Source organism: Globicephala melas, chromosome 10 (assembly GCF_963455315.2).
Source record: "Globicephala melas chromosome 10, mGloMel1.2, whole genome shotgun sequence".
NCBI classification, from domain to species: Eukaryota; Metazoa; Chordata; class Mammalia; order Artiodactyla; family Delphinidae; genus Globicephala; species Globicephala melas.
In genome coordinates, this window is record NC_083323.1 from 85898522 (window position 1) to 85922137 (window position 23616).

General features: G+C 34.9%; 1 protein-coding gene across 1 annotated transcript in view; it reads right to left on the bottom strand.

Annotated features, from left to right (window-relative positions):
- LOC115844342 (solute carrier organic anion transporter family member 1B3-like) overlaps positions 1-23348 on the bottom strand; it is a 53241-nt gene extending 29893 nt beyond the window's left edge. The window contains exons 1-3 of the mRNA XM_030841310.2: positions 23259-23348; positions 6062-6203; positions 2874-3006 (exon numbers count right to left, since the gene is read on the bottom strand). Coding sequence (XP_030697170.1) covers positions 2874-3006; positions 6062-6203; positions 23259-23348 — 365 coding nt within the window. The remainder of the gene's footprint in view (positions 1-2873; positions 3007-6061; positions 6204-23258) is intronic.
- Positions 23349-23616: the final 268 nt, after the last annotated feature.

Genomic DNA, 23616 nt, shown 5'->3' on the forward strand with positions numbered 1-23616 from the left:
TTTTCGTAAAGGAAAAAGGGATTATCAGCTTGGCTTGCAGGTTTGGAAAGATGTGGATTAGAGAAGACTTCACAGTGAGGATTCCATATGAGATGTGTCTTGAAGATGGATAGTTTAATAGACAAAGAAAATCATTCAAAGCTGTAGAAACACTATGAACAAAGCTATGACATATTATGGCACATTTGGCAAACTGTAGGCCTAGAGTGTGGTCCTCAGTCATTGGAAGCAGTGTAAAATAAAGCTAGGAAGATAGTCAAGGACCAAATCAGTGAGTGACCTGTATATGCAAATGAGCTTAGATATGCAAATGAACCTAGATAGTAATTCATAGGCAAAAGGCTTTCAATACTTTGTTACTAACAATGAGAAATATATTTTGCATCACAATCACAATACATGGATATCCACACACACACAAATTTATGTACAACCAAAACAAAAGTTTCACAGAATAATATTTATCCCCACTCTCATTGTGTCTTCTATTCTATTCTATCCTATCCTATCCTATTAAAAAATTGTTGGTCTTAATAATCTTAATTGATTTATTAGTCCATGAGTGGTTCAGGATCTGAAGTTTGAAAAATCCTGCTCTAGGATATGGGACTTCCCTGGTGGTCCAGTGGGTCAGAGTCTGAGCTCCCAGGGCAGGTGGCCTGGGTTTAATCCCTGGTTGGGGAACTAGATCCTGCATGCTGCAGCTAAGAAGTCCACATGCCGCAAGTAAGACCTGGTGCAGCCACAATAAATAAATATCAAAAATAAAGAAAAATACTGCTCTAGGATATTGGGAGTTTTAAGTGGTAGTAAAAAAATTAGATTCTTATTTTTTAAATCAATACTGTAGTATAGAATATGAGTTAGAATGAAGAGGAGTTGGGAGGCAAAAAGTCCAGGCCAGAGATGATAGAATCCTCTATCAGGTTAAGGGCAACAACTATGACAGATAGCAGGCAGAATAAGCAAGATTTGGTGACCACTGGTCATGTGTATTGAAGTAAAGAATAAGTCTAGGATGAGACCCTTGACTTTAGTTTGAGTTCCTCTGTGGCTAAATGAATCATTGCTGAAAGAGTGAATGTGAAAAATCTGAGCTGGTGATGGCACAGGGATGAATTCTGTTCTGAATATATGGATGCAAAATGTTTGTAGGATGTTAGGTTGGAGATACCCATGAGGTGGTTGGTTATATAGATCTTGAGTATAAGATAAACTCACTGTGTACAGTGATAGTTGCATTTAATGCATGTACTCCACACAAATCATGTAGAATGAAAAGTGAAGAAGATTGAAGAGGGAGCTTAGGCAATACTGACCTTATGGTGTCAGTAGCAGAAGGAAAAGATGGGCATGATGGAGAAACCAAAAGGAGGAAATAAATCAAGAGAGAGTAAGATGATGAAAATAAGAAGGAACAGCACCAGGAAGAAGAAAGAACTTATGAGGGTCAAATAGAGTAATTAATATAGTAACCAAAAGGCATGGCTGTTGGCGTTGATAATGAGTAAGTAATTGATATCTTTAGCAGAAACTGCTCATTGGCTCTCAATATCCATTCTTCTTTCCTTCTATGGTAACAGAACCTGGGATCTTTAGCTGGGAAGGGGACACCTGAAGTAAGGTCTATTTTTCTCAGTGACTTTCTATCTGAATGTGAGGTGTAACAAAGTTCTGGCTAATGTGAAGTTGGTAGAAGGGTTATGCTTCTGAAAATATTTCTTAAGTCTCAGCCTGTGTGCCTTCTGTTTCTTCTTATTCTTCTTCCCTTCTATCCTGTTGCAAGGAACAACATTGCCACAATTTAGACCGTGAAGTCAAGGCCAGTCAAGGGCTGGGTTGGCTACAATTTTTATGTAAACAATAAGCTCTTATCTTATTTAAGCCATCACTATTTTTGGTTTCCTGTCATTAGTATCTGACTCTAATTAAAACTACACAGTGACTTAGGAAGAAGTCTCAGTGGAGATGGTAGTGGGAAAACCCATACCGCAGTGAGTTGAGTGGTGAAGTTGTAAGCAGCTTTTGGCAGGAAAGAGGTTCTGCAGGAGGCCCCTTTGTCCTGTCACTTTAGCAAAACTAGATTGTAACTAACATTTAAATCAGGCGCCCCATACTCTACTCATCACCAACCCAAGTACACCTTTCAAATCTTTTGATCACACAATACCTTGCCTAACCTGTTGGTTCTTTCTGTAGATCAAAGTAGAAATGAAGAATGAGTAATTAACAGATGACCAGATCTCTTCCCTAGCTTTCCCTTCAGTAATCTCATGAACAAACTATGTGAACAAGATAGCATCTAAAGAAAAATCACAAGAAGCCAACAAGCCTGAACACAGTGGGGGATGGTGACGACTTTGACCCTCTATCTCAATGATTAACTGACATTACTTCTCTTTTCCCTTTAAAAACTTTTATAGCCAAACAGAATCATGGGAGTTGGTTTGGGGGGACATGAGTCCACCTTCTCCCTAGATTGTTGGCATTCTGATTAAAAGCAACTTGCCTTTCTACCAACAATTGCCTCTCAGGTATTGATTTTCGAGTGGTGAGCAGCTAGACCTGAGTTTGGTAACAAAGACTTATTAAATATTATCAAAATCTTGTAGGCAAAGACATGAAATACATATCATACTAAAAAGCTTATTTATTTTCTGTGAAACTACTCATTTATTGCTATTCATATTTTAATATCAATGAGAGTCATGGTAGATAAAACAATTTAATTATTACATAGAAAATATACTCCATTTCTACACACACTTAGTGGATTTTCTTCTCAAAAGGGGACTGCTTATTTAAAAGGAAAAAAATAAAATTCTACCATTAATTTACAAGGAAATGATCACTGATGGCATAGAGCCACTTACTATCCCATGAAGAAATGAGGTAAAGCAGTCAAAATACTTCCAATTCCCATAACGAAGCAACCAATTCCGATTAGTTTTGGTCTGTGTAATTTGGCTCCAAAGTAACTCACAAATAAAATCACAAGCAAATTTCCTAGAAAGAAAACAAAATTATTTTGATATGATTGATTATAGCAAACAGTGACTGAGTCCAATTTTGTGTCCAGTAGAATGGAAGGCCACAGAATGGATAAAAATAGAGCATAAGACATGGTACCATTCCTCAAAGATCGGGTAATTTTTTTTTTTTAAATAGACTCTGCCTTTATTTATTTATTCATTCATTCATTTATTATTTACTTATTTATTTATTTTGGCTGTGTTGGGTCTTTGTTGCTGTGCGCGGGCTTTCTCTAGTTGCGGCGAGCTGGGGCTACTCTGTTGTGATGCGTAGCCTTCTCGCTGTGGTGGCTTCTCTTGTTGTGGAGCCTGGGCTCTAGGCACGCGGGCTTCAGTAGTTGCAGCACATGAGCTCTGCAGTTGCGGCACCTGAGATCAGTACTTGTGGCACGTGGGCTCAGTAGTTTTGGCTCATGGGCTTAGTTGCTCTGTGGCATGTGGGATCTTCCCAGACCAGGGATCGAACCCGTGTACCCTGCATTGGCAGGTGGATTCTTAACCACTGCACCACTGGGGAAGTCCCCGGGTAATTTAATTACCCGGGATGAAACTCACTTACCTTAAGCCACTCACTATAAAGTTGTGTGGTGTTAATAATAAGCAGAATTGACTTTAGATAAGAACTAAAGTACTTGAATTACTTGGCGATATTAGTGAAGCAAAATTTTATGAAGAATTTGGAGTTGAGTGGGTTGTACTGGAATGGAGAAAAATGGACAAAAATACCTGAGGGAAGGTATTTATTCATGCATTTTTCATTCACTCCTAGAAATCTTTAAATTCTTATTAAGTACCTGTCATGGGGTTAGAAGCCAGAAATAGAGGAAAAGAATAAACAGTGCATGGTATCTGCTCTAAAAGAACTTACCTACCAGTGACAAAAATAGATAAATGGACAGAAGTACTCTTAGACCACAGAAAGCGGAAGCTTAAATTAATTAGAGGTTTCAGGAAAGTTTCCTGGAGGAGAGGTCACTTGAGATTTAATGTTAGCTATAAGTTATTTAGATTCAAAAGAGGAAAAAGACCAATCTAAGTGGTGGTGGTCATGACCAATTCCAGTCCATCTGGAGCTACAAGTATAATAACGAACAGACAACAACCAAGAATTACTGAACATTTGATGGAAAAAAATAACATGAAGTAAAAGCACCAAACTGAACCAGCAGATAAAGTAACCCATGAAGAAAACAGTTAAATGAGGAAACTAAGAAGAGAAGACATTTTGAAAAAATCCAGTTAGTATCTCTAGAGGTACAAAGGTATGTTGCATCCATAAAATAAGAACTAGCAGACTAAAAATAATAAGAGAACAATAAAGTATTGTTGAAAATTTTAAATACTCTACAGAAATGTACATATTGGGACCTGATACAATAAGACGAAAGATGGCATCAGCAAAGACTGATGGAGTTTCAAGGAAAAAAAAAGGTCGAATTTTAGAAAGAAAAACTTAAAGTGAAAAAATAGCCAGAAAATTTAATATTCATATATGTTTCAGAAGAAAATAGAGGGGACGGAACAAATTTAAATATAGAAAATAAATTTCCTGAGGTAAAGGAAGGCTTAAGACATCAGATAAAAATTTCTACATTTCTCCAGCATAAATAATGTAAAAGAGACCATCCTAGGTATATGTTGGTAAAATTTCTGAAATTCAGGCATAAAGAAGAGGTCCTATCAGTGCATGACAATGATACTGGTAATGATTTCTTATGTATAATATTGTGTTATAACACAGTAGATACATGTTTTTAATGTTCTGAGAAAAAAAGATTCTGAAGTTTTAATTTCATACTCAAATTATCAGTTGACTATGATAGTAAAATAAATACATTTTCCAACATGCAAGGGCTCAGAAAATATGTCTTATGTTCAATTATTTCTGGAAAAAAAAAGCTACTTGAAGATATACTCCAGAAAAACTAAAGATGAGACTTGAAGTCATAAGGTTCAAGAAATAGTGTTAAGAAGGAAACCAGTAAAACTTATAACCATGTCCAACTAATTGCTTTTAAATAGCTACAAAGTTTAACAAAGATAATAAGAATCAATTCCTCAATATAAAGAGATATACAATGAATTAGAATTTAAAGCTAATCACAGTCTAATACTAAAGTTCTAGATGGTTTCATTAAACCTAGAAGGTGGAAAAGTGAAGGATATGTATGGTGTAATAGCCTCTGAATCATGAAAAGGCAGAATTCATGACCAAAAGATAGATGGGTCTTCCTTTACACAATTATTTTTTAAACATTCAATAAACAAGTATATTTTTAAAAGGTTAAAAGATAAAGAGCAAACTTGTAAAAAATATGTGTAATCTATACAACAGACATACATTTTGAATCCCTTCAAATCATTAAAAGGCGGGGGGGAGGAAAATGGGCAGAGGTAATCAGCGACCAGTTCATAAAGTAAGAGAAAAGAATGTTAAATAATTATATAAAACCTCACTGTTATTGGAGGAATCCAAATTAAAATGAAGACAACAAAACAATATACTCAATGTTCTAAAAAAAAAGACTTTTAACCCCAAATTTTATACCCAGTTCAACAGTAGACCCTAACAAAGATTGCTTCAAAATTGTTCTCCTCTCCTCAAATCATCAGAATCATAATCCTCTCTCCAACATTTTTTTGCACTAGGAAATCTTGAGAAAGAGAAGTTTTAGCCCTGCAAAATATTAGTTTGCAGGCAACGAGTTTGTGTAAATCAGGGTTTTCTAACTTCTATACTTTTGACATTCTGGACTAGGTAATTCTTTGTTTTGGAGGCTGTCTTGTGCATTGTGGGATGTTTCAAGGCATCCCTGGCCTCTACCACTAGATGCCAGTGACATTCCCTAATCCTCAGCAATGACAACCAAAAATATCTCCAGATATTGCCAAATTGCCCCTGGGCAGGGGGTGGGGATGGGGGCAATTTACCCCTGGTTAAGGATCAGTGGTGTAGAGCGTATGTGAACACTTTTTTACCTCTGCAAATCTCGTTACTAAGTAATAATCAAAACAGAAACAAAAATTACCCATTTCAAAGCTTCCATCAATTAAGCCAACAGTAGAAGATGATATGTCAAATCTCCTTTCTATTTGAGTGATGGAACCTTTCATAATGATTGCACTTAGTGTCTTAGAAATGAAGCTGAGTGACAGGGCTGCCAAGAACATCTAAGAAAAAGCAGAAGGAAAGGGAAAAATAATTAATCATAAGGTCACATAATGCTTATATATGCATAGAATTAAAATAGCGTTTCTTCTTTACTTAGTAATATTTTTATTATAAAAAGCATACCCACCTTTCTTCTATTCCAGTTGGTACTTCTTAGTCCTTTTAACATTAACATCAGTGTACCGATAAAGTACCATTTTCTTTCTTCCTTTCTTTTTAAAGCCAATTTAGTTAGTTATTCCAACTGTGCTGCACGGTATGTGGGATCTTAGTCCTCAACCAGGGATGGAACCTGCACCCCTGCATTGGGAGCACGGAGCCTTAAGCACTGGACCGCCAGGGAAGTCCCTCATTTTCTAACTTGGTAACAATATCAGATTATTAGAGCAGGACAGTCAAAGTTGTTATTTTTTAATTAATGTCATTAGCTGATTTCTAAGAAGCTAGATAATGATGTGAGATGGCCAGGATGACAAGCTATTCTTTAGTCCCAAATGAACAGCAAAGGCGAACTGTGAGGGGAGTCGCTAGACATTCTCAAAGGTAGTATTTCCAGGAAGTCAGCTGAAAAAATTTTCATTTATAAAACCTCGCTAATATTGGAGAAAACCAAATTAAAATGAAGACAACAAAGCAATATAGTCAGTGTTCTAAAAAAAATAGAAGACTTTCAAGCCCACTGGTTATAGATGTTTTATTTTCACTTTGATTTTAACAAAATTTATCTATTCATCTTTCTTACAGCCCACACTTATATCCATAAGTAAATTCCTTTTACATCCAGTATTATTACCCAGAGTCACAGGATCATCATAAGATTCAGCAATCCCACTTCTGGGTATATATCCAAAAGACTTAAAAAAAGGATCTCAAAGAGATATTTGCACATCCATGTTTACCACAGCATTATTCAAAATATCCAGGAGGTAGAAGCAATCCAGATGTCCATCAACAGATGAATGGATGAGGAAAATATGGTATATACATATAATGGAATATTATGCAGCCTTAAAAGGAAGGAAATCCTATCACATGCTACAACATGGCTGAGCCTCAAAAATATTATGCTTAGTGAAATAAACCAGTCACAAAAGGACAAATATTGTATGATTCCGCCCATATGAAGTATTTAAAGAAGTCAAAATCATAGAAGCAGAAAATAAAAATTCAGTTCCCCAAAACTGGAAGAAGACAAGAGAGAGTATTAGTATTTAGTAAGTATAGAATTTCAGTGTTGCAGGATGAAAAGAGATTTGTTGTACGACAATATGAATATACCTAATACCACTGAACTGTACCTTCAAAAATTGGTTAAGATGGTAAATTTAACATTATATGTTTTACCACAATAAAAAATGCATTTTCCCGTTGAAAAAAATGTGGGTGGTCTTTTGCTGAGAGAAGTAACATGTCCCACTGGATATATTCAAAGTGTTACTGGCTGAAGGGTAATGGTACATTACTACATAATTTCATTTTTTTCCCATAACTTCACTGTGTTGTTGTCCCCTGACCTGTGAAGTTTTATACAGATGTAGAACTTCTTGGTAAACCTTCCCTCCTCCATTCCTCTCCCCACCCTTTACTTAAAGTTCTGTTCTTTTATATAAATATAAATAAATAAATCATATATATATATAAACATATATATTATATGTGTGTGTGTGTGTGTGTACAGCCATGGGAGAATTTTTTATTTTATTGAGTTTGTTGCCTCCTTTCAAGAGTGGTGAATGAAAATATCTAATACCTAGTGATTCTTGCCTGTCTGCTTTGTTTTACATATGGAAGCTCCCGTTTCCTTGTCTCTGAATATTCAGTCTTTGTGAAGCCTATCTGGGATGGAGAGGCAGAAATCTTTAGCAGTAGGGTAGTTAAGCGTTAATCTGCATATGGGCACCTCACTTCTTCATGAGTGTTGCCAGCCACTTGAGACACCGTTCTGCTCCATATGCCCGGGAGGGCATCCGCCCACGCTCACTACCTCCTGCCCAGGGTAGATGTCTCTGCAGTTTGCTGCTTGCACTAAGTGGGGGAAGGTAATTTGATGATCAGGGAAGATGTTAAACAAGGAAAGAAGCATGTTTTCTCTGATTGAGTGGAATAGCCTATACAACCTGTCGGTGGTCCCTGGGACCTCTCTTGATCCCATTATCTGTGGCTTTTGCCTTTGAAACATGCTTGGAAGCCATGTCCATTTTTTTTCAGGTTTCTTTTCCTGCACTTGTCTTGGGCTGTGATTTCTTTCTTTAGCCTAATTCTTTCTACTTCTTACTTTTTAGAAAACTCTCATACTTTCTGATTTACAGAATGTATCTCTTCTTGTTTTCTAGCACATCTACAAGTTGCCTTTAATACATTTTACATTATTTATTAAAATTGGAGGGGGGAGGAGAAGGCTTCAACCTTATTATTCTGTCTGCCTTATTGAGCTAGAAGTCAAGTTCTGCCTTTCCTTCTCTAATAAATAGAAAAAAAATGTTATCAGGCTCCTATCAAACTCAGATGCCTGACACATAATGAGTAAGTATTCAATAAATGTTTTTTGGTTGTTGAATAAATTGTTATTCCCCAAATTTAGGTTATAAATCTGGTACAGAGCTTACATGTAGTGAAACCTCTCATTTCCTAGTTTCCTCAGCTTTTAGATGGAGATAATTACAGTAAAATTGTTGTGAAGATTAATTAAAATAATATACATAAAATTTTGGGCACATAGTATTGAGAAATGTCTGTTTTTATTATCACTTTGAGCTATCATCATTCAGTTTTTGGCTGTAAGTTTGGTCAAATAAAAATAGGACTCTGATTATTTAGCCAAACACATTTTTTGTCAGGCACTATTTCAGGTGCTGCAGAATCAGTAATGAGCATACTGGCAAAATGATTTATTGATTATTAAAGAAATACTGAGGCAAACTTTTACCTAAATCCTTATCATCAAAACACTAATTGGTAAAATCAAAGAGGAGGGAGTTTCATAAAGTAACAGGACATCTCAGTAAGCAGATACAAGCATAACCAGATGTAAAACCTGTCCTATATAAGAGCAGCTTTCTAAAAGTTCAGAGAAAGATTTTGTAATGTCCATGTCTTCAATCTTAAAAGGAAGATTAGCTCAAGACAAAAGAGAGACTCAATAAAGTCAAAATTCGTACAGTATAATCCTAAATTGGTTTTACAAAGAAGAAAAGGGTAACAGATGCAAACACAATGGCTACAGCAGGATTCCTCCAATAAGCTAGGATTTTAGAAGGATATGAAATGAGTTAATATAGACAGATTTATAAATGTGCTTTCTTTTACTCTATAACCCTGAGAGATGGGCATTTTTAACCATGTTCCTAATGTAAGGCTGAATTTCAGAGAAAGAATGATATGATGATTTTCTCAGAACATAAAAAATTAAATAATAATAAAACTGAAATCTCCAATGAAAAATATTAAAAGACAAAAGCATAAGGATAGAGAATTTAAGATTGAGAGATTTCAAAACAGAGATACGAATGTTCACAATCATCAAATAGATTTTAAAATATCACAGGCAGAAAGACACAGCTAGCATTGAGATAAGAGGTAAAGTCTATATTTACCTGCAGTCGTGGCAGGTCAGTCCTTTGTTTATGATGGCAAGAGTCTTAGGATTAAGGTCAGAAAACAGTTCCAAGTTTCTACATTGCCATATGTACAGCCATGATTAACTCAGTTAACTCATAGGAACCTCAAACAAATTTACTCAGCAAACATTTATCGAGCAGCTACAATATGGCAGTTCCTCCACTAAACCTTGGAGTTGAGACAGGCACAGAGTAAGAAAGGAAATAAAAGCAATTAAGACGTAATAAATGCCCCCAAAGAACTAATGTTTCCCTGGGCCAATAAACAATTAATGCCAGTATAATAATGTAATGAGTACTGTAATTGCTATACAGTTTTAAATTTATGAGTACACAGAAAAAAGTGATTAATTCTTTCTACACAGGTCAAAGTTTCTATAGATGTGCTAACATTTAAACTAAGTCTTTAGGGGTTAATAGAAGCTTAGAAACCGAAGAAGAAATAAACACTTAAAACAAAATAGGAAACACATGAAAAGCCCCAGAGTAGTGAAAGAACACAGATCATTTGAAAAACAAAAAGAGTATCTGTGGGTGGAATATAAGGATAGAAGTATGCCAACCATTGGGAGATCAATCTGTATTTTTAAATGTGATGTAAGGAGATTAAATTTTAGAGGGCTAATTCTGGTAGCCATGAGGAAAATGAATTTATGGCAAATAAATTAATTAGAAAGCTGATTTCAGAAAAAAAGATGAGCAGAGATGGGAAGAGAGGACTAAAAGGTTACAGACACACTCGGAAAAAGTTTAAGAGGAGAACCAATAAGATGTGGGAATAATGGAAAATAAGTATTCTGATTTTGTTTTATAGTTTGTATAATTGTATGTAGTAATACTATTATTGGGGATGAGAAAAAGAGAAGTCTTAGGGTTAAAGACAATGAAATCATCTTTTCAAAACTCAAATTTGAGATGTCTAAAAATAAACATCTACCAAATAGACACAACTAAGGCAGGGTTTGTGCTCAAGAGAGAGTTTTGTCTGGAAGTAGTTTTGAGATTTACCAGGGGATAACTGTACAATTAATCCATATTCAGGCTTATTCCATTAAAAAACTTCCTCCTGCCCCGCTGCGTCCTCACTTTTCCATAACTCCCTCTCATTTTTTCCAGTCAAATCTGAGAGTTGTTTACGTTTGAATGAATCAGATCTTATTTTTTGCATCATTTTTCAAACTATCCTCAGCAGGCCTAGGATACTTTAGCTATTCCAAACTTTATTTCAGGGTTTTGTTTCAAACTCTCTTCTCTTTTTATTCTACATACTCTTTCTGGAAAAAACTCATAAATTGTCATTGTTTTTATTGCCACCTAAATGCTGATGATTGCCGAATCTATATTTTAAGCCAAGCTTGCTTTTGCTGAGGTTTAGGCTGCTGTTCCAAAGTGCCCGCATTAGAGCTCCATTTTGGTTTCAATGTCCAGATTGCATCCTTTTCTTCCTCCCCTTTCACCTCCTTTCCTGTGTCACCACTTAGAATCTACTCTCTTATATATCACATCCAATCAGTCCCCCAAAGCTAAATATTTAATCTTATAAACATCTCTCTTTTTAATATGCTTCACTTTATATTCCTACCTCAAATAACCATCATCTTACACCCAGAATACTATTTCTAACTGGTGTCTCTTTCCTCACTGTCAACTCTTTTTCACACCACACCCAGGGTGATTTTTAAATACTTATAACTATTTCCACTTCCAGTATAGCTGAATAAGTTCCCACTGGACTGATCCTGCAGCAAACAACCATTGTAAAGTCTGAGGGGAAAACAAAAAACACCCAAAAGCATGGGAGAGCAAACAAAAGCAGTCAGATTCTGGACAGGGGTTGACCCTTAAAAGAAGGAAATGCCTAAGGTTAATTTCTCATTCTTATGGCTTTAAGGTAAGGTCACAGTTAGCCTTATTCACAAAAGCTAAAATTCTTTTAGAGAAATCACAGTCCTTGTGGCCTGAAGAATGAGAAAGAAGAGTTTAGGTTAAAATTTAGGGGAGAATCTCATGAAGGAGAGATCCAGAGAATGGGGAGCCCCAAATTCTGCATATAAACTGTGCACATTTTTTTTTCTTTTTTTTTTTTTTTGCGGTACGCGGGCCTCTCACTGTTGTGGCCTCTCCCATTGCGGAGCACAGGCTCCGGACGCGCAGGCTCAGCGGCCATGGCTCACGGGTCCAGCTGCTCCGCGGCACGTGGGATCCTCCCGGACCGGGGCACAAACCCATGTCCCCTGCATCAGCAGGCGGACTGTCAACAACTGCGCCACCAGGGAAGCCCTGTCCAAATTTTTGACCTCTGAACTATTCATGAACAGGGCAACTCAAGTTAGCCCTATGGATAAAGTAAGTTAATTGAGATTTGAACTATTTCCTAAGAGATAGAGTTTGCAGTTTCAGGTCAACAAATTTAATTGCCTTGTAAAACAAAAAAAAAAATATCAACACCCTTTGGAAGAATGTAACAATGTTCAAAATTACCAACATATGAAGAGCCAAGAAAATGTAACCATTTCTCAAGAAAGATAACAGTCAACCAAGACTAACCCTGAGATTACACATATGTTAGTATTACTGGACAAGAATTTTTTTTTTTCTTAGAAGATGTTGGGGGTAGGAGTTTATTAATTAATTTATTTATTTTTGCTGTGTTGGGTCTTTGTTTCTGTGTGAGGGCTTTCTCTAGTTGTGGCAAGCAGGGTCCACTCTTCATCGCGGTGTGCGGGCCTCTCTCACTATCACGGCCTCTCCTGTTGCGGAGCACAGGCTCCAGTAGTTGTGGCTCACGGGCCTAGTTGCTCCGTGGCATGTGGAATCCTCCCAGACCAGGGCTCGAATCTGTGTCCCCTGCATTAGCAGGCAGATTCTCAACCACTGCGCCACCAGGGAAGCCCTGAACAAGAATTTTAAAGCAACTAATCTAACTGAGCTCTTTGAAGTAAAGGAAAGTTATCTCACAATGAATGAAAATAGAAAATTTCACACACAAAAAAACTGTAAAAAGAATCTATAAGAATGAGAAAAGATACAGTATCTGAAATAATATGCATAATCAAGATGTTAATTTATGCCACATCTTCTGGATAGGTGTTGTGTGTGTTCTCTCTTTGTAACCTATGCTTTCCTATGACATAAATCTTAGTTAAGTCTCCAAACTTTCCTAAACAGAAACTATCAATAGTCAATATAGCTTTCAAAAATATTTGATAGCAGAGATAAAGATGAAGGTTTGCATCAGACATCCTACAGAAAACTTAATATCTCCCCATCCACTGGATATTTCTCTTTCCAATTAATACAGGAAGGATATGAATGTGAATTATGTTATGTGGAGCTAATATTTGCTAGGGTTGTTCCAGGTGTTCTAGAAGTATTATTTCTAATGCTCACAAAATCCTTGCATGGTATGCATTACTCTCTTCATTTTACAAGTAAGAATAATAAAGTTTAGAGATGCAAAGTTATTTAACTAAGGGAATAAGGCTAAAACTGTTGCAGAACTGTAATTTGAACACAAGTATTTCACATATGAAAAGCGAAACAGTTCTTGGATCTAATATACTAACCCACTTTTCCTTCATCTCTTTATTTTCCTAAGTCAGATCCTTGTTGCATCTCACTTGGTTTATTTGTAGTAGTCTGCCTGCTTTCCTCCATTTGCAGCAATGGGAATACTGCATGCAATTTTATTTTTCCAACTTTATTGAAGTATGATTGACAAATAAAATTGTATAAATTTAATGTGTATAACATTGCAATTGACATATGCATAAATTGTGAAACGATTAGAACAATAAAATTAGTTAACACGTTCATCACCTCATATAGTTACCTATGTTTTATTTTTGGAGTGAGAACATTTAGATATACTCTCTTAGGAAATTTCAAGTATATAATACAATATTGTTAACTAGAGTCATCATGCTGTACACTAGACCCCCAGAACTTATGTATCTTATAACAGAAAGTTTATACCCTTTGACCAACATCACTCAATTTCCCACACCCTCTGGTTCTAGCAACCACCATTCCATGCTGTTTCCATGAATTCAACTTTTTAATACCCACCTCAGTGACACCTCTTTAGTGAAGCTGTATATTGCCTAATAGGAATTTGGTTTGTATCTCTCTTATATCTAGTGTAAATATATAATTTATCATATAAACTGGAATAATTTTAAGAGCAAAATGAGTGATAAAAATAATTAAGCTTAGAACAGTTTTTGAAATTTTATTGATGAATAAATTGCTTGTTACTATTGTTCTAATTTTTTCAAATAAAAAACACATATCCAAGTAAATTGAAGGAAACATTAAATTTTTTTCTTTTCATTGCTTACTTTAATATTTAAAAATAATACACAGTATAATTATTCTTGGTGGATATATTAGTATATTTTTATGTATACCAATATGTATACATGTATATCCATGTATTTTGTTCAGTTTCTTATGAGTATCTCCATTACTATGTCACTATTATTTTTCTGAAGGATAATTTTCAAATTATTCTTAGACATTTTAGTTTATTTAAAAAATTATCTGAAATCTTCATCAAAATTGCATTTTATGATTACTGAAAAAATAATTGCATTTTATGATTACTGAATTTGAAATTGTCAATATTTCAATTGACTCTTCTCTGTAGCTCATAATATTTTTAATGAAGAAAATATTCTCTTAATGAGCCCACAGCAAATTGTGCTAACTGGAAATATTCTCAATTCCTTTTTAAAAATATTTACCTGTGTACATTTTTTATTCTAAATATCACAGTTACTATCATTTTTGCCTCTCTTTAGAGTATCTTTCTTGAAAAATATTTATATAAGAAAAATTTATGTTTTCTTTAACATTTGCCAGTTTTTGTCACTGGAAAATTATAGGTATATTCAGTTACTTTTTATTCAGATAAAGCATATACGTTTATCCAATTCAAATAGTACATGTATTGGGCTTCCCTGGTGGCGCAGTGGTTAAGAGTCCGCCTGCCGATGCAGGGGACACGGGTTCGTGCCCCGGTCCGGGAAGATCCCATATGCCGCGGAGCGGATAGGCCCGTGAGCCATGGCTGCTAGGCTTGTGCATCCGGAGCCTGTGCTCCACAACGGGAGAGGCCACATCAGTGAGAGGCCCGCATACAGGAAAAAAAAAAAAAAAAAAAACAAACTGTAAAGGGGCTGAATGTATGTTTTTTTTAAAAAAATATTTTTTTCTGTGTTTATTGAGATGAACATGTGATTTTTATTCTTCCTTTGTCAATGTGGTGTATCACATTGATTGATTTGCAAATATTGAACCATTCTTGCATCCCTGGAATAAATACAACTGGATCATGGTGTTATGACCCTTTTTATATACCGTTGGATTCAGTTTGCTAATATTTTGTTTAGGATTTTTGCACCTATAATCATCAAAGATATTGACCAGTAATTTTCTTTTTTTGTAGTGTCTTTGGTTTTGGTATCAGAGTAACAGGGGCCTCATAAAATGAATTTGAGAGTGTTCCATCCCTTCAGTTTTTTGGAATAGTTTGAGAAGGATAGTTACTAATTCTTGTTTGTATGTTTGGTAAAATTCTCTGATGAAGCCATTCGGTTCTGGACTTTTGTTTGCTGGGAGTTTATTATTATTATTATTTTTACAAACAATTTCACTACTACTGATTGGTCTGTTCAAATTGTCTATTTCTTCTTGATTCAGTCTTGGCAGGTTGTATGTTTCTAGAAATTTGTCCATTTTTTCTAAGTTACCCAATTCATTGGCATGTAGCTATTCATAGTATTCTCTTATGATTTCTTGTATCTTTCTTGTATTGATTATTATTTCTCCTCTTTTATTTATTGTTTTGTTTATTTGGGTACTCCCTCTCTTCTTCTTGATGATCCTGGCTAAAGGTTTATCAATTTTATCTTTTCTACAAAAACAGCTCTTGGTTTCATTGATCTTTTCTATTGTTTTTTGATCCCCATTTTTCCTCCTTGATCTTTATTATTTCCTTCCTTCTGCTGACTTTGGGATTTGTTTGATTTTCTTTTTCTCATTTTTTTAGATGATAGGTTAGGTTGTTTATATGAGATCTTCCTTGTTTCTTGAGGAAAGCCTGTATTGCTGTGAACTTCCCTCTTGGAACTGCTTTTGCTATCAATACATTCCATAGATTTGGGAGTGTTGTGTTTCCATTTTCATTTGTCTTGAGGTATTTTCTGATTTCCTCTTTGATTTCTTCATTGATCCATTGGTTTTATAGTAGCATGTTTTTTAGTTTTCACATGTTTGTTCTTTTCCCATTTTTCTTTCTGTAATTGATTTCTAGTTTCATACCATTGTGGTCAGAAAAAAAGGCTTGATATAATTTCTATCCTCTTAAATTTGTTCAGAATTATTTTGTGTCCTAGCATGTGATCTATCCTGGAGAACATTCTACATGTACTTGAAAAGAATGTGAATCCTGTTGTTTTGGGATGTAATGTCCTATAAATATCTATTAAGTCTAACTGGTCTATAGTGTCATTTAAGACCACTGTGCCGTATTGATTTTATGTCTGAATGATCTGTTCATTGATGTAAGTAGGGTGTTAAAATCCCCTACTACTATTGTATTATTGCCAATTTCTCCCTTTATGTCTGTTAATATTTGCTTTATATATTTAGATGCTCCTGAATTGAGTGCATATATGTTAATGAGTATGAATCCTCTTCTTGTATTGATCCCTTTATCATTACATAATGCCCTTGCTTGCCTTTGATATAGTCTTTCTTTTAAAGTCTATTTTGTATTGCTACCCCTGCTTTCTTGTTGTTTTTGTTTGCATGAAATATCTTTTTCCTACCCCTCACTTTTCAGTCTGTGTGTGTCTTTAGCTTTGAAGTGAGTTGCTTGTAAGAAGCATATAGAAGGGTCTTTTTTTTAAATCCAGTAAGCCACCCTATGTCTCTTGATTGGAACATTTAGTCCATGAATATTTAAAGTAATTATTGATAGGTATGTACTTATTGCCATTTTATTACTTGTTTTCCAGTTGTTTTTGTAGTTCTTCTCTGTACATTTTTTCTTCTTTTTATTTCTTCCCTTACAGTTTAATTTGAAATCTATTCATGATAAAAACTCTCATTAAAATGTATATAAAGGGATCATATCTCAACATAATAAAGTCCATCTATGACAAACCCCCAGTTAACATCATACTTAATGGTGAAAAGGTGAAAGCTTTTCCTCTAAATTCAGGAGCAAGACAAGGATGCCTACTCTTGCCACTTCTGTTTAACATAGTATTGGAAGTCCTAGCCACAGCAATCAGACAAGAAAAAGAAACCAAAGCCATACAAATTGGAAGGGAAAATTAAAACTGTCACTATTTGCATGATACTTTATATAGAAAACCCTAAAGCCTTCACCCCAAAACTGTTAGAACTAATAAATGAATTCAGCGAAGTGTCAGGATACAAGATTAACATACAGAAATCTGTTGTTTTTCTATATCTAATAATGAACTATCAGAAAGAGAAAGTTTAAAAAATTCCATCAAAAAGAATAAAATACCCAAGAATAAATTTAACCAAGGAGGTGAAACAACTATACTTTGAACACTTTAAAACACTGATAAAATTGAAGATGATACAAAGAAATGAAAAGATGTCTTGTGCTCTTGGATTAGAAGAATTGATATTCTTAAAATTTCCATACTACCCAAAGAATCTGTAGATTTAATGTAATCTTTATCAAAATACCCATGACACTTTTATAAAACTAGAACAGGTAATCCTAAATTTCATATGGAACCACAAAACACCCTGATTTGCCAAAGCAATCTAGAGAAAAAAGAGCAAAGCTGAAGGTTTCACTCTCCCAGATTTTAGACAATACTATAAAGCTACAGTAACCAAAACAACCTGGTACTGGCACAAAAACAGACACATACATCAATGAAACAGAATAGAGAGTCCAGAAATAAACCCACACATCTATGGTCAATTAATCTTCAACAAAAGAGGTAAGAATACACGATAGAGGAAAGACAGTGTCTTTAACAAGTGGTGCTGGGGAAAATGTACAGTTACATGCAAAACAATGAGATGAGAGCACTTCCTCACACCATACACAAAAAAAATTAAAATGGATTAAAGAGCTAAGTGTAAGACCTGAAACCATAAAACACCCAGAAGAGAACATAGGCAGAACACTGTTTGACATATTATAAATTGTAGCAACATTTTTCTTTTTTTGGTTCTGTCTCCTAAGGCAAAAAAATTAAAGCAAAAATAAACAAATGAGCCCTGATTAAACTTAAATGCTTCTGTACATAAAGGAAACCATGGATTAAAAGAAAAAGACAACCTTTGTAATTGGAGTTAATATTTGCAAATAATATGACTGGCAAGGGGTTAATATCCAAAATATATAAACACCCCATGCAACTCAATATAAAAAATAAGTAAATAATTGGCAGAAGACCTGAGTAGACATTTTTCTAAAGCAGACATACAGATGGCCAACAGACACATGAAAAGATACTTAACATCACTAACTATTAGATAAATGCAAATCCAAACAACCATGAGATATCACCTCACACCTATCAGAACGGCCATCATCAAAAGGTCTACAAGTAATAAATGTCAGTGAGGATGTGGAGAAAAGGGAACACTGTACACTGTCAGTGGGAATGTAAATTGGTGCTGCCACTTGCAGTATGGAGGTTCCTCAAAAACTAAACAGTATGGAGATTCCTCAAAAAACTAAAAATAGAATTAACATATGATCCAGCAATTCCACTCCTGAGTACATATCTGGAAACCTCAAAAACACTAATTCAAAAAGATATATACACCCAATGTTCATAGTAGTGCTATTTACAATAGCCAAGATATTGAAGCAACCCAAGAGTCCATCAACAGATGAACAGATAAAGAAGATGTAGTGGGTATACACACACACACACACACACACACACATACACATACGAATATTACTCAGCCATAAAACAGAGTGAAAATCTGCCATTTAGAGTAATGTGTATGGACCTAGAAAATACACTTAGTGAAATAAGTCAGACAGAGAAAGACAAATACCATATGATATCACTTATATGTGGAATCTAAAAAATAATACAAACAAATGTATATAGCAAAACAGAAACAGATTCACAGATATAGAAAAAAAACTAGTGGTTACCAGTAGGGATGGGGAAAGCAGGAGAGGCACATTAGGGGTATGGGATTAAGATATACAAACTGCTATGTATAAAATAGATAAGCACCAAAGATATAAGGTATAGCACAGAGAATTATAGCCATTATCTTGTAATAAGTTCTAGTGTAGTATAATCTGTAAAAATACTGAATCTCAGGTATATAGAGACTATACACCTAACACTGATATAGTATTGTAAGTCAACTATACTTCAATTAAAAAAATAAAAATTAAAAAGAAACAAGACTCAACTATGACTTATGTATAAGAAACTCACTTTAGATCTAAAGACACGCAAAGACTGAAAGTGAAGTGATGGGAAAAGATATTCCACACAATTGGTAACCAAAAGAGAGCAGAGGTGGTTGTATTTATATCAAACAAAATAGACTTTAAGTAAAAAATGTCACAAGAGACAAAAAGGACATTACATAATGATAAAAGGGTCCATTGACCAGGAAGATTTAATAAGTATCTCTATCCCTATCTGTCTATCTATCTATCTACCTCTCTTTCTATCCCCAACATTAGAGTACCTAAATATATAAAGCAAACATTTACACAACAGAAGGGAGAAATAAAGAGCAATATCATAATAGTGGAAGATTTTAATACCTTATTTTAAATAGTGGATAGAAATAATAAGGAAATGGATAATTCAAACACCACTATAGACCAAATTGACCTAAAAGACATACAAAAAACGTTCCACCCAGTGACAGTGAAATACACATTCCTTTTAAATGTACTCATATCTTTCTCCAAGATATATCACGTGTTAGGCCACAAAATAAGTTTTAACAAATCTAAGAAGATTGATATCATCGCAAGTATCTTTTCTACCCACAATGGAATGAAACTAGAAATCAATAGCAGGAGAAAAACTGGAGAATTCACAAATATGTAAAAATTAGGCAACACCCTCTTGAACAACAATAGGTCCAAGAACTCAAAAAGGAATTTAGAAAATATCTCAAGACAAACAAAAATGAAATCACAAAATACCAAAACATATGGTATGTACAAATACAGTTTTAGGAAGGAATTTCATAGTGAAAAACAGCTACATAAAAAAAGAATGATCTCAAATCAGCCACCCAACTTTATATCTCAATGTGCTGGACATTGATTTCATTCTCACATGTACAGCAAGATGACAACAATCTGGCTAAAGCAAGTAAGAAGCAATAAAAATAGTAGTAGCTAGCATTTATTGAGCACTTACTATATACCATACATTGTTCTAGTGTTTTACTTCTGTTAGTGGATTTATTCCTTACCATAAGTCTGTCAGCCAGATGCTATTATTTCCCTTTCACAGGTGAAAAAACTTAGATGCGAAGAGGGCAAATGACTTCCTCTAGGAAAAATATATATATTTACAGGTTTTGGAGATTAGGACCTGGACATCTTTGCATGCCATTACTCTGCCTACCCATGAATATATTAGGTAGCCCGGCAAGGGGGTCTTAAGGTTGCAAGTGGAGTTAAGGCTGCTAATCAGATGACCTTGAAGAGGTTATCCTATATTATCCTGGTTAACTCAATGTAATCCTAAGGGTCCTTTAAATGTGGAAAAGGGAGCAGAAAAGTCAATGTCAATGTGAAAAATACTTGACTGACCATCACTAGCTTTGAATATGGAAGAGAGCTATTAGTCAAGAACTTTGGGCAATTTCCAGAAGTTGGAAAAGGCAAGGAAGTGAATTGTCTTTTAGAGTCTCCAGAAAGGATACCGCTCTGCCAACGTCTTGATTTTAGCTCAGTGAGACCTATTTCAGACTTCTCAACTTCAGAATTGTATGATTATTACAGAACTGTGATAAATTTGTTTTGTTATATTAAAGACATACATATACATACACACCTATACATATGTGTGCATTTGTATTTCAGTGTCAGGAGGTGATAAATACTATGAAGAAAAATCAAATTTGGTTCAAGGGTTATGGATAGGAAATGCTATTTTATATGAGGTGGTCAGGGCTGAGGTAATGTTTAAATAGAGATTTGAATGAGATGAAAGAGCAAGATATCTGGGAGTCAGACATTTCAGATGAGGAAAGAGCAAGTGCAAGCTTCTCCAAGTCAGAAGTGCACGTCACATCTTGAGAAATAGCAAAAAGTCTAATAAGCCAGAAGAAGGTTAGCCAGAGGAAAACTGTGGGGTAGGGATACTGTTGGTGGTTACAAATGGGATGGTTATCCTAATGATTTCCGGAAGGGGAGTGGGAATGAAGGTAGAATGGGAGACCTTTTACTTTTTCCCTATTATTTATGTTTTTTGATGATGATGCACTGCTTTTGTGTTTTTAAAGAATTTTCATTACAACGCAGTGGTACAAGAAATCTGAAGCACAGAAATGACAAGTGTAAAGATGAACAATGTACTTGCAGGGTTTATATAACCTACTTGGTTCAGTTCAAAAATTGAGGGAAAGGGGTAAGAAAGAATCAAACTATGCTGTTGTTATTCTAAATTATTATCTATTTGCACTTTTACACATTTTTCCCTGCTGAGCCTGTATACCCACATCAGTAACAACGTGTATTTGTGTGTGTGCAGGCAAATATGTTTGCTTGAAACTCAATTATTCGGTATAAAGGGGAATTTTTAGAAGTACAGAATGAGGAAGATTATTAAGTAGCCCACTTACAAATCTGTGCTTACCAGAATATCTTGAGGGTACTAATATTATGGAAACCCACAGGTACTTTAGCAACATGGAGTACAATTGAGCTCACGGGACTTGCAATCAGACCGCCTAATTTCAGACCTTGGTTCTACCACTTTCCAGCCTAGGAACCTAGAGAAAGTCATTCACCCTCTAAGTTTTTTTTCATGTGTAAAAGGGAGATAATAGCATATGGCTGACTGAATTGTGGTAAGGAATAAATCCATTAGTAGAACTAAACTACTAGAGCAGTGTCTTGCATTTAGTAAGTGCTTGATATACTATTACTGTTATTGCTTCTCTGTTCTTATTATTGGGCTGCAATTCACATACTTTATACACGCTGACAACTTGCTAACTCGAAGCTTTTCTCCAAATATGCTGCAAGAGACTACCCAGGCAATTTTATTTGCTTCAGCTAGTTTGTTGTCACCTTGAATGCATGTGCAAATGAATCACTGTAACCCTCCATATTTAAAAGCGAAATAAGCCAGCACAACCTACTACCCCTAGGCAATAGAATGTGGTCCAGTTGCATTAGCCAGTACTTTCTCCTGGTGACTGCTTTTCTGTTTAAATATTACTTAAATATTTCATCAGAACTGATTTTACCAATAATCTCTGAAAAACAAACAGACCTCATGTTCCCTGGACAAAGTTAAAACAGACTTTATATAACATGATTGCAATTGAATCTGATCTCTGGTCTTTATTCAGCTAGATAAGACTATAACTTTGAGGAAAACATTTTAAATATTGATCAAAGTCAGCCCTGATTGGTTTCTTGATTTCCTCTAGTCTTCTCTATTGGGGTTTAAAGGCTTTGATTTAGTTTTAAGAGTTTTCCATTTACAACCTAGATGACTTCACACAAACTTCTCAACTTCCTTGAGTCTTGGTTTCCTTGACTCTGTGCTCAAGGATTGCTTTTTCCTGTCTGTGAAAATTGCAATACAGTCTATATCATTCACTGTCTCACCGTTTTGTGACAAAAGCAAGAGACAGGACTATCACTTTTACCCACTTGCATATGGAAAAATTAAATGACTTTCCTAAGTCATCAACTAGGTCTTTGGGCCAGGTCTTTTAGTTCCCTTCAGACTATATCATTTAAGTTAATAGAATAACAAATGCTGTTCTTTTAAAAAAAAAAAAAATTAAATAGGTCAAGACCACAAAGTGATTCACAAGACTGATAAATCTTCTCTGTTATAGGTCAAATGTAAGAATTTTTTTTTACATACTATCCATTACACAGAGACTGCTTTATTTTAATCACATTTATAAGTATCTTTTTGTCCATCAAGAATCAAAGAGAAGATATCAAAATCTTTCTAAATTTTCAACATTAATAAATTCCTAACTAGAAATGTCACCAAAGACCTTTTATTCAGATTTAAAGATTGATTTATATCAAGATGTATATCATTGTGTTAATATTTTAATGTATGCTTCAGTTGAAAACTCTAATTTGAAATATAATATTCTTTTAAAAAACTGGCTGCCTTTTCTTTAAATCAAAATTCTCCCTTTACTTATCTTAGTTTGAAAACATGAAACGCATTCCACCTTGAATCCATTGCAGTAGTTTCTAGTTTTCCTTTTCTCAGAATGTTGTGCCTCTGCTGTCTTACTCAAATGTTGATTCTGGTCCATCATTGAAATGCAGATATCATGTGAATGTTTTCAATTTTTGTCGATGTTTCGTTCAAAATGATCACCTTTTTGGAGAGGAAAGTTATAATTTATTTCACTTTAACAATTCAGAAATGAGAAAAGCCTCAAGGTCAACATCAATCAATCAATAATTCCACTAATATTCATTCAGGACCTACCATGTCCTGAGCACCGGGACACAAAAGGAAACACACACTCACACACACACTCACACACACACTCACACGTATACAAATTTCTAGCTTTAGCG